General features: G+C 42.1%; 1 protein-coding gene across 6 annotated transcripts in view; it reads left to right on the top strand.

Annotated features, from left to right (window-relative positions):
- GON4L (gon-4 like) overlaps positions 1-12075 on the top strand; it is a 79206-nt gene that overhangs the window by 55098 nt on the left and 12033 nt on the right. For all 6 annotated transcript variants that reach the window (XM_058539401.1, XM_058539400.1, XM_058539402.1 and 3 more), the window contains 4 exons: positions 118-289; positions 1756-1900; positions 3311-3461; positions 11865-11981. In XM_058539401.1, coding sequence (XP_058395384.1) covers positions 118-289; positions 1756-1900; positions 3311-3461; positions 11865-11981 — 585 coding nt within the window. The remainder of the gene's footprint in view (positions 1-117; positions 290-1755; positions 1901-3310; positions 3462-11864; positions 11982-12075) is intronic.

Here is a 12075-nt window from a genome sequence, read left to right as displayed (position 1 = left end):
ATGATGATTTTTACCTGTTTTTATCCTATAGTAGGAAGGACACTTTAACTCAGAGGCTAAGGGCTACTAGTATTAATTGTTTGGAACTTAGATCTCCTTTGTGTCCTATTTTCCCAGAAAGAGCTGGGAACCTTTGCTCAAAGCTCCATCGCCCTTCACCATCAGTTCAACCCCAAGTTTCAGACCTTGTTCCAACCCTGTAACCTGATGGGAGCTGTGCAGCTCATTGAAGACTTCAACACACATGTCAGCATTGACTGGAGTCCTCGTAAAACTGTCAAGAAGACTGGTAGGGGACAGATGTGTCCACTTCAAGTTTTTACTTGCAGTGAGGAGTGGGAGTCTTATCCCATAGATAATTTCCTAAAGATAATTTCCTAGGGGTAGAGGAGCCAGGATATTTGTAATTTCTTCCTTCTTTCTTTTATCCTCCTTTTGTACTCATTTTCTAAGTTCTAGAATTCCGTGATAATATTTGGGCTTAAGTAAGAGATGGAGACAGTGGACAGGACAGGGTTGTCAGGGGTAGAGATATGGCACTCAGTGCTAAGAATTGGACTTAAATGGATATGAGGGTAAGCATTAGGAGGGGGATCGGGACAAAGTGCGATCTGGTAAAGAAGGAAGTCAAGTGGTAGAGTTGGGTCGTGTTTTGGTTTTTACTCTCTTCTTCGTTAAGATCATTTTATTTCTCATAATGATTGTAATGGTTCCTCCATTTTGAATGAAGTGTTAATTTGGGAGTAAGGCATAAATTAGAGGTGTTGGACATTTGCCATGTTCAATATTTTAATGAAATTTGCAAGTTTGGTTTTTATCTTGCATTGATTTAGTATTTCTTGAGAAAATATTTGCTTTTCCCTTAAATCAGATGTTTGCTTCTGATTAGTTTGCTGGTTTAGCAAATTAGTTGTGGTTTGCTCTGGATTTGGGTTTGTCTTTGGATTTGATTTTAAAGCCCTGACTCTTATAGTTAAATTGAATATAAGTGCATTCTACCATAGACACTGACCTCAAACTGCTTTGTTAGCTATATGTTGGTAATGAAAACTTAATTTAACACCACACTCCAGTAATAACTTACAATATAGTGTCCTGTGTTTTTCTTCTGGGGATATAAAAATAATGTTTAGGGAAGGAGAAATATGGATATAGTAGTGCTTGTCTCTGGAAAGGCAGAAGTGCCTGCAATTGAGAGGCTTAGACAGAAAGACAGAAATGAATGAGACTCAATTGTCTCATTCCTTTTATGGTTTTTTTGTTCTCAACCTCAGGAGGAATCTGGGAGAACTTAATGAAAGTTAAGTAAGAATCAAATAAAATAAAATTTGGAATACCAGATTTGTGAGGGAGATTAAAGAAGTTGAAATCTTATCCTGGAAGAAAGAAAGCATTGTTGAAGGTCACTTATCTTTCAAGGATTTAAAGGGGGAAGGAGGTAAAAATTTTTTGAGTATACACTATGTGCCAGGTACTACTAGGTACTTTATAAGTGTCTGTGTTACTCTGTGTGTTGTGTGTTCCACACAGGAAAGAATAAGAAAATTAACTTTTAATAGCATTGAATGGGACTCCCTTTAGGCATGTGGTAGGCTGAGAAAGATTGTGAAAACTTTTAGGGGGAAGGTGTGTGGGTGGGAGGGCATCAAGTTAGGTAGGGGCAGCTCTATCTAAATGCAAAAATGCGTTCGGCAGCTTGTGTGAAGCCCTCTTTTGTTCTAGAATTTCGTTTATCACAGATTTTTTTTCTTACAGCCTATGAATTTCCCTGTTTGCCAAAGCAAGTGGCTTGGATCCTGGCCACAAACAAAGTTTTCATGTATCCAGAGCTACTTCCAGTGTGTTCTCTGAAGGCAAAGAATCCCCAGGATAAGATTTTGTTCACCAAGGCTGAGGACAAGTAAGGGTTTACTGTGGGAGAACAAAAGCACCAAATATCCTCATGAGAAGACCTAGTTCTTTTTCTGGAGGCGTTTAGGGGAAATAAGGCATGTACAATAAGACATGGACACCAAAGACAAAAAGAAAAGCAGTGTAGATGGGCACAGTGCTGTAGTATGTGCTTGTTCCTGCAGTGCCAAATACTGGCCTTCTGGGGAACAACATGCACATTTTGGAAACATTTTAAATTGCTTTTTGTCTTTTATTTATTGTAAAAAGCAATCTAGTAATACTGTTAGAGGAAATTTTTCAAAGGAAAAATTTTTGTATCCATTATCCTTACCACCCTAAGACAATGACTTTTCTTTTTGCATTTCTTATCTAATTGTTGGCAATTTAAAGTATAATTTTGTTTTGCTTTTTTTAACCTAACATCTTCTTGAAATTGTTTTTCTATGCTCTATGCAGTAACATCCTTCTTTTTTTTGTTTCTGTATATTATCTTTTTTTTTTTTTTGTGAGGAAGATCAGCCCTGAGCTAACATCCGCTGCCAATCCTCCTCTTTTTGCTGAGGAAGACTGGCCCTGGGCTAACATCTGTGCCCATCTTCCTCTACTTTATATGGGACACCGCCACAGCATGGCCTGACAAGTGGTGGGTTGGTGAGCGCCCAGGATCCTAACCTGTGAATCCCAGTCCACCGAAGCGGAGAGTGCACACTTAACCGCTTCACCACCGGGCCGGCCCTTCTGTATATTATCTTTTAAAGCAATATTTAATGGCCCTTTGATAGTCCTTGTATTTGCCACTGTTTTTTGTTTTTATTTTTTCCCTTTCTTGTTTTGCTGTTGTAAGTGAGGCTTCACCAAGGATGTTTGTACATAGAGCTTTTGAAAATCTTTCAGGTTTCTCCCTTTGGGTAAATTCCCAAGAGTGAGATTATTCCATAAAGGTTATGAACATTTTTATGGCTCCTAATATGAATTGCCCGACTGCCATCAGCAGATATGTACATAGGTAACCGGCATTGTATATGTCATGTTGGGGGGTAGTGTTGGTGCTGATTTACTGTGTCTAACATGGTGCTCAGCACTCATTTTATATTTGTTTTATTAGAACCATTCTCATTCCTTTGTATTCCTTTGAACTTCGTTTGTATTATTAGTATAAAGCTCATCATGATCTGACATTTATTAGTGATTTATGCCTAGTTTTTGTTCTTCCCACTTGATTGTAAACTCCTGATTGAGTCTTTTTCATAGTACTTATTAGCACTCAGTAAATATCTGAAATTATCTGTTGAGTAGTCATTAACTTATACGAGAATTAGATGTAGAAAAAGTGGATTGTAAAATGTGGAGTTAGTCTGGGAAGGCTTTTTAGAAGAATGGACTGTGAAGTGAGTTAGTGTCATTGCTCCTTTCTCAGTTTGTTGGCTTTAGGACTGAAGCACTTTGAAGGGACTGAGTTTCCTAAGCCTCTAATTAGCAAGTACCTTCTAACCTGCAAGACTGCCTACCAACTGACAGTGAGGATCAAGAACCTCAACATGAACAGAGCACCTGACAACATCATTAAAGTAAGTGCTTCCTGCATGCTCCACCTGGGGACCTCACCTTTTTCCTTCTGCTTTAGTCTCAAGGAAGAGAGGGACCTTTTATCTAAGGCTTATTTTCCCATTTGTGCACTAGATTCATGCCCCTCTTGCCTTTCCAGGGACACTGATCCGTTATTTTCTTCTGGAGTATCATCTTCCTCTGTTATGGATATTTCTCCTGAATATAAAATTGTTTGTCTTAAAATATTTTTTGAATCTGTGTTTTCCTCTAGCCTTTTATTTTCTCTTTCTTTTACTCTAACCTCTTAAAAGGGTAGATGACACTCCACTTACATCCTTCTCCTTAACTCTTTTTATTTAGATATTTATAACGAAGTTATAAAGTATGTACTTTAAAGAGGCAAATGGTTTAAATGGTTTAAAGAGTCAAATTGTTCTATGAGGCTTGTCATGAAAAACAATATTTTTCTCCGTATTTCCTGCTAACCAAGGTTTCTGGGGAGATGGCACATTTACCTCCATATCTAGGTGGCATGCTTATAATTGCTACCACTTGATGTTTTGGATTTACGCCTTATTTGTTAAACTTAAATCATAGAAGATGAAGACTTAGCTCTCTCTGCACTCCCATAGTCCCAACACAAACAAGCATATCTTCTGTCCTCCAATTTTCTCACTATAATTATATCACAGTTTTGGTTAGATCGTATGCAGGGTTTACATTATAAACACTATGTACATGCTTCTCACAGTTGAGCTATGTAGTGTATCAGGATTACTTTGCTTTTCCTGCTGAACATTTTGTTTTTCCTGGAGTTAATAAATGTATTTTAGGGGGTGGGTGGGGCTTGGTTTTATGATGTATATATTACCAGTTCAACACTAAAGTTTACTTCAGTTTTATAAATCTCTTATAAGTGTGTTTGAATGTTTTAGATGTTCTATCATTTTCATCTTCCTAAGGAAGTCTTTCCCTGAGCCCTCTGATGCTATTCCATTCTAAACGTGTTACTCTCTCGGCTTGCTGCACTAATGTCGTCCAGGGCTTTTTCTTCACTGTCGTCCTGGGGATTCCTTTTGCCTCTTACTTGTGTTGGATCCTCTTACTTCCTGACCCACATCTTTTTTGCTTTACTTCCTTGTTTTAGTGGAGCACATCCTAGTAGCATTCTGAGGAAGAGTGCTTTGAGAAACAAATTCTTAGATTTAAACTGTGTATATTCATGGTCTGTAGATTGTACCAATATCGATTTCCTAGTTTTGCTATTGTACTGTATAGCTGGTTTGTATATATAACTATTGTTACTCTGTAACATAAGATCTTTCCATTGGGGGGAACTGGATGAAAGGTACATACGACTTCTCTGTACTATTTTTGCAACTTCTTGTGAATCTATAATCATTCAAACTAAAAAGTTAAAAAATATGTCTCTATTCTGCTCTCCCCCTTTAGTGGGTCCAGAATTCTAGGTTGGATATCATTTTTATGAGAAACTTTTAAGGGCCTGGCTCCATTTTCTTCTAGTTTCTAGTGCTGCCTATTTAGAAATTTGATGCCATTTTGACTCTTGAACCTTTGGGGGATACCTGTTTTCCCCTCCCTCTGGCAGCAGGTAGGATTTTTCCTTTTCTCCAGTGTTTTGAAATTTCATGATAATATACCTTAGTGTGAGTCTAGTTTCACTGCTTATGCATGGCACTTGATAAACCTTACTTTGCAAACTCATATGTTCCAGTATTGGGAAATTTTCTTGAATTATGTATTGATGGTTTCCTCCTCTTCGTTTGGTCTGGTCTCTCTGTCTGCAGTGCCCAGTAGTCAGATGTTCGACCTCTCAGGCTGGTCTTCTCTTCTTGTCTTCTTGTTTCCCATCACTTTGTCTTTTTGTTGTACTTTCTGGGATTTGACTTTAGCTTTTTCTTCTAACCCTTCTGCTGAGTTGAGTTCTTTATTTCTTCCATCATATTTTTAATTTCCAAAAGCTTTTTTTGGTTCATTGAATTTTTTTTCTTTTTTCTTTTGCTGAGGATGATTCACCCTGAGCTAACATCTGTTGCCAGTCTTCCTCTTTTTTGCTTGAGGAAGATTCACGCTGAGCTAACATCTGTGCCAGTCTTCCTCTATTTTTTGTATGTGAGTCACTGCCACAGCATGGCTGCTGAGGAGTGGTGTAGAACCGCACCCAGGAACTAAACCTGGGCCGCTGAAGTGGAGCATGCCAAACTTAACCACTAGGCCATGGGGCCAGCCCTCGTTGTTTTTTTGTGGGTGTGCATGAGGAAGATTAGCCCTGAACTAACATCTGTTGCCAATATTCCTCTTTTTTTTTTCTCTTGGTGAGGAAGATAAGCCTTGAGCTAACATCCATTGCCAATCCTCTTCTTTTTGCTGAGGAAGATTGGTCCTGAGCTAACATCCATCCCCATCTTCCTCTATTTTTCATATGTGGGACGCCTGCCACAGCATGGCTTGATGAGCAGTGCATAGGTCTGTGCCCGGGATCTGAACCCACGAACCCCGGGCCACCGAAGCAGAGCACGTGAACTTAACCACTGTGCCATTGGGCCGGCCTCTCGTTGAATATTTTTTAATAGTGAATGGCAGAGGTAATGTGGGAAAGCAAGAGAGAAGAAGGCTGGAGTTTTCTGATTGTTCAAACAGATCAGTCATCTCTTTGATCAGCATAGTATGCCTGTGCTCAGCTGTGCCTGATAGCCTCGGTCCAGAGATCATCCTTTCCAGCAACGCTTCTGCCAGGGTAGGAGGAGAGGCTGTCACCTGGCTACACCAAACAGGAGAGGGGATTTGGGGTCGAACTCCCTCTTCAACAGATTTAATGTGTCCTCCTCATCTTTAGTTGTTTTTAATTCCAGCTTTATTTCCACTTCTAGAGGTATCTGTGTCTTATCCTTTTGCCAGTCTTTGACATAAATTTAGTTGGCCCTTAACCTTTCTGCACATGGGATTTGGTTTTCTTCGTTCTCTTATGTTAGTTACCACTCATCCATCTGCTTTTTAGCTTTGAAAATTTCGTTACTTTTACTTTTTCTCTCGTTCTCTCTCTCCTTGTAGGCTTTTACTTTAAAAAAATTCCTTTCTGTTGTTTTCATGGGGTTTCAAGAGGGAACAAAGCCAAATGGATGTGTTTAATCTACCTGTTTTAACAGTGTGTTTCTCCTTAACTCTCTAACCTATGAAAGTGTGGATATTATCCCCACAAAGATCTCGATTTATTTTTCAATTGGCTATCCAGTGGATACTTTCCTGTTCTTATCCTATTTAGCTTTGCAGTTGATACTGTAGTTCACTCATTCCTTCTTCAAACTTCCTATTCTGTTGTCTTCTGTCGTATCAGGACTCTTACCTCAGGGTGCTTCTTCGTGACCTCTTCTTCCCCTGCTCTACCCTTAAATGTCAGTGTTCTATGGTAAATTCACAGTGTGTGGTCTCATCCAAATTCATGATTTTTGGTATTATCTCTTTCTTCATGATTTTCAAATCTGTGTCTTTGGTCCAAATTTCTCTCCTGAGCTCTATCTTAGTATAGTCAGCTGTTTAAAGGAATTCTTTTTTTTTTTTTTTTTTGGTGAGGAAGATTGGCCCTGAGCTATCACCTGTTGCCAGTCCTCCTCTTTTTGCTTGAGGAAGATTGTCCCTGAGCTAATGTCTGTGCCAATCTTCCTCTATTTTGTATGAGGGACACTGCCACAGCATGGCTTGATGAGTGATATGTAGGTCCGCGCCCGGGATCTGAACCTGCGAATCCCGCACTGCCGAAGTGGAATGCATGAACCTAACCACTACACCACTGGGCCAGCCCCTAAAGGAATTCTTAACTTGGTTGCCTCACTGACTCCTCAAACTGAACTTATGTCTCCTTCTGTACCCTCCAGTTGTTGCCACTGCTACCACCACCAACGGCAGACTTCCCTCCCCTAACTTACCCCTTCTGTGATCTGCATCTGTGGGTATGACGTTACTGTCTGGCTATTTTCTCAATCCGTAACCCTGGGAGTTATCCTCAACTCCACCTGCTTGATCTCTACTGTATGTCTGTCAGTCACCATGTTCTCCATTTTCTTACTCTATTTCCTACTCTGTTGCCCACTGCCTTAGTTCAGGCTTTTGTTACACCTGGATTAATGCAGTAGTTTTCTAAGTGGTGTCTCTAATTCTGGCTCCATTTATTATGTCCTTCACATTACTGTCATAGCTACCTCTAATCCTTCAGGGTGGAGGTGGGACTGTGTGGCATGGCACAGAAGGCCTACCCTGCCTACCTCTGACTTGTCTCCTGAAGTCTCTCTCCATTCCTTGAGTCGTAGCCAGACCAATCTCTGTGGTTCCTTAAACATGTTCGTGATTTTGAACGTGAAGTGTACTCTGCCCTCCCCTGCCTCACATAGCAAACTCTGTTCCGTTAACTTTCATCTAAGCTCCAGAAAAATCTTTATTGTTCAAGTTTGAGTTGTGTCTTATTTTTCGTACCCATCTTTGTCTCTTTTTTTTTTTTCCTGAGGAGATCAGCCCTGTGCTAACATGTGCCAATCCTCCTGTTTTTTTGCTGAGGAAGACTGGCCCTGGGCTAACATCCGTGCCCATCTTCCTCCACTTTATATGGGACGCTGCCACAGCATGGCTTGCCAAGCGGTGCATCGGTGTGCGCCCGGCATCCAAACCGGCGAACCCCGGGCCACCGCAGTGGAGCGCCCACACTTAACTGCTTGTGCCACCGGGCCGGCCCCTTTGTCTGTACTTTTTTTTACACCGAATGCTATTATTGGTCTACTTGACTGTCTGTCCTACTAGTCTGTAAGCTCCTTGAAAGCAGGAATTGCTTCTCTTCTTTGTCTGCTCAGCTGTAGCACAGTGCCTGGCACATAGAAGGCATTCACCAAATGTTGAGTGAATGGGTGTTTATTGTCTGTGTAAGTTCAATTCCCCTCTTCAATTTACTCTTTTTTTTTTTCTCTATGTGTTTGTTTATTGTTGTTATTATTTACTACTTAATGAAGGAAATCATACGGTATTTGACCTTCTCCCTCTGACTTATTTCACTTTGCATAATACCCTCAATGTCCATCCATGTTGTCACAAATGGCTGGATTTCATCGTTTCTTATGGCTGAGTAGTATTCCATTGTGTATATATACAGTCAGCCACCCTATGCTTTTTAATTGGAGCATTTAGTCCATTGACATTTAAAGTAGCTATTGATAAGTATGTACTTCCTGCCATTTTTAAACTTTGTTTTTCTCAGTGTTTTAGTAGTCCTTCTTTCTTCTTTTTTTCTTCTATACAGAATTGATGGTCTCTTTAGTTTGACCTCTGTCTGCAAGCTCTACTCTTTAACTCCCCTCCTCCCTCCTTTTATGTTTTTGATATCATATCTAACCTCTTTTTTGTGCATTTGTATCCATTACCCTCTTACCATGGAAATAGATAATTTTTCCTATTTGTGGTTTTCTTTTTTCCCCTTAAATCAGTCCCTTTAACATTTCTTGTAGCACTGGTTTCTTGGTGACAAACTCCTTTAATTTTTGCTTGTCTGGGAAGTTTTTGATCTCTCCTTCCATTTTGAATGATAACCTTGCTGGGTAGAGTATTCTTGGCTGTAAGTTTTTTCCTTTTAGCACTTGAAATATATCATGCCATTCTCTTCTAGCCTGTAAGGTTTCTGCTGAGAAGTCAGCTGATGGCCTTATGGGGTTTCCTTTGTATGTAACTTGACATTCTCTTGCGGCTTTTAGGATTCTCTCTTTATCTTTAATTCTGGACATTTTGATTATGATGTGTCTTGGTGTGGGCCTCTTTGGGTTTATCTTGTTTGGGGCTCTCTGTGCTTCCTGTACCTGGATGTCTGTTTCCTTCCTTAGGTTAGGGAAGTTTTCATCTATTATTTCTTGAAATGGATTCCCTGCCCCTTTGTCTCGCTCTTCTCCTTCCAGGACACCTATAACATGGATGTTAGTGCTCTTGATGTTGTCCCAGAGGTCCCTTAGACTGTCCTCGCTCTTTTTAATTCTTTTCTCTTTTACCTGTTCAGCTTGGGTAATTTCTTCTAGTCTTTCGTCCAGGTCACAGATCTGTTCTTCTGTATCCTCTACTCTGCTTTTGAGTCCCTCTAGTGAATTTTTCATTTCCAGTATTGTATTCTTCATTTCTGATTGGTTCTTTTTTATATCTTCCATTTCTTTGTTGATATTCTCACTGAGTTCATCTATTCTTCTCCCCACATCAGTGAGCATCCTTAACACTCTTTATTTGAACTCTCTGTTGGGTAGGTTGCTCATTTCTGTTTCACTTAGTTCCTTTTCTGGGGTTTTGTCCTGTTCCCTTACTTGGAATGTATTCCTTTGCCTCCTCGTTTTGCCTCTTTCCCTGTGCTTGTGTCTATGTATTAGGTAGGTCAGCTACGTCTCCTGCTCTTGGATAGGTGACCTTATGTAAGTGATGGCTTAGGAGGCCTGCAGTGTGCTTCCCTCAGTTCTCAATTTTCCAGGGGTGACCCCTATGTGGGCTACGTGTGTCCTTCTGTTGTGGCCTGTTTGCTCTCCCTGTAGGCACCCAGGGAGGCCGAGTTATGCTCCTGGCCAGCTGTTGTAATGTTCAGCTGCTTGTAGTTGTTGTGGGCCCTTCAGTCTCTTTATCAGGTGTGGAGAGCCCCAGCACAGTTGGCTGCAAGTTCTAATACCACATTTGTGTTGCAGTCTTTCTTTTAAGTGAGTTGGCCCCCAGCGTGGCAGGTTGTTAGGCTCAGGGCCTTACAATTGCTATAAGCCTCCAGCCTTTAGATCTCTTGTCAGCTCTCTGAGGATTGCAGCTGGGTGGGGCTGGCCTCAGCATGGGAGCACCCAATTGTTTCAGGCTTTGGAAGGTGGGGCAAACCCCCTATGTGGGTCTTTGAGAAGCACAAGTCTTCTGCAGCTGACAAGCCCTGCTGCCCACAGGTCCACACACACCGTCAACACAGTCCTGCCCTGTGTGCGCGCCCCGACCTCCTCCAGCGGACCCAGTCTCTCCATGGCGGGAGCCCCACACACTCCACCACCGCCCCACACTCTCCACCCGCTCCTTGTGCATGCCCTGCGCCACTGAAGTCGGCCCACTTGCCAGGCTGCAGAGAATCCAGTCACCAATCTACGCAGGCCCACAAGTTGCCTGAGGGCTTGTTGTTGGGTGGGGCCCGTCTCAAGGGTGGGCTGCCTGCCCTGGCTGAGCTGGATTAAATCGGTGCTCTAGGGGGTGGGGCAGACCTGGGCTAGCAGGCCTCAGGGAGAACTCCAATGGAGTCTGTGTCAGCATGCTCACACCAGGCCACAACAATGGCTGCCGCCAATGTCCCAGTCCCTGGAGAGGTCTCACCTCTCACCGAGATGCACTCAGGGCCTGTTAGGTGAGTCTCTTTTCACCACAGCACTGTGCACCTTTCTTTCTGGTGATTTTAGGTTGCTTTAGGGCCTGTTAGGTGAGTCTCTTTTCACCACAGCACTGTGCACCTTTCTTTCTGGTGATTTTAGGTTGCTTTCTGAAACGGGTGAGTTTGCGCATGGGCCCTTTAAGAGCCAGTTTTAATTGCTTTGTGAACCAGCTTTTCTGGGGGTACTCCCCAATGTTTTAGTAGCAGCAAAGTCAGATATTATGCCACTTGTCTCGATTGTTTTGGGTCCACAAAATGCCCACAGCAGGGGCGCTCCCCGTCTCAAGGCCCCTCCTCCAGGGAGGGCTGCGTACCTGTGGGCTGCTCCCGGGCGGCCGTGATGCTGGCGGCTTGTGAAGGTGGCGTTTTTCCTCTCCAGAAGAGAGTTTCTGCCTCTTCCAGCTCAGTTAGGATCGTCTGTTGTTGCAGGAGTTCCTCTTATCCGGTTTTCAGTTCTGTCTCGGGTAATTTTTCCACGAGTAGTTGTAAATTGGCTGTGTCTGCTGGAGGAGGTGAGTTCAGAGTCTGCCTACACCGCCATCTTGACTTCCTCCCCTTCATTTACTCTTAAAACTGAACTGTCTCAATCTCTCTATTCTTCTTTCCCTTCTGTTCTAATGTCCTTCGCACCATTATTTGCTTCGTTGATGAGGGTTAAGGCACTATCATTGCAGCTATTGAGCAGGAGCAAATTTTAAATAAGATTACTCTGACCGTCTGCTTTCTTTTCTCTGTGACCTAAACTTTTCCCTTCTTGGTGACCAGAACTGAGATCATCAGTTAGAAGATATTCAGTAATTGCAAAATCTTTATTAATTAGGATCAGCCTAATTTGAAATGCAGAAGCATTCAGCATATGCTGTTTATGTATATATGGATGTGTGTGTGCATGTATATGTGTGTGTACGTCTGTCTCAAACCACTGCCCACTCCACTTGCCAACCTGACACAGGGCAATGTTTATGGAAGGAATGTGACTCATGCTTTATTTCTTCATGCTCAGTTTTATAAGAAGACCAAACAGCTGCCCATCTTAGGGAGGTGCTGTGAAGAGATCCAGCCACATCAGTGGAAGCCACCTGTAGAGAGGGAAGAACACCGGCTTCCATTCTGGTTAAAGGTACAGCCCTCCTCCTCAAAGTATGTCAGAGGCAGATGGTCACTAAAAACCCTGCAGGAACATCAAGGGCAACTTTACACCTCTGATGCTTTAG

The sequence above is a fragment of the Diceros bicornis genome, chromosome 4 (genome assembly GCF_020826845.1).
Source record: "Diceros bicornis minor isolate mBicDic1 chromosome 4, mDicBic1.mat.cur, whole genome shotgun sequence".
Classification (NCBI taxonomy): domain Eukaryota; kingdom Metazoa; phylum Chordata; class Mammalia; order Perissodactyla; family Rhinocerotidae; genus Diceros; species Diceros bicornis.
Note: the sequence above shows the minus strand (reverse complement) of the source record. Positions and strands in the feature narration are given on the sequence as shown.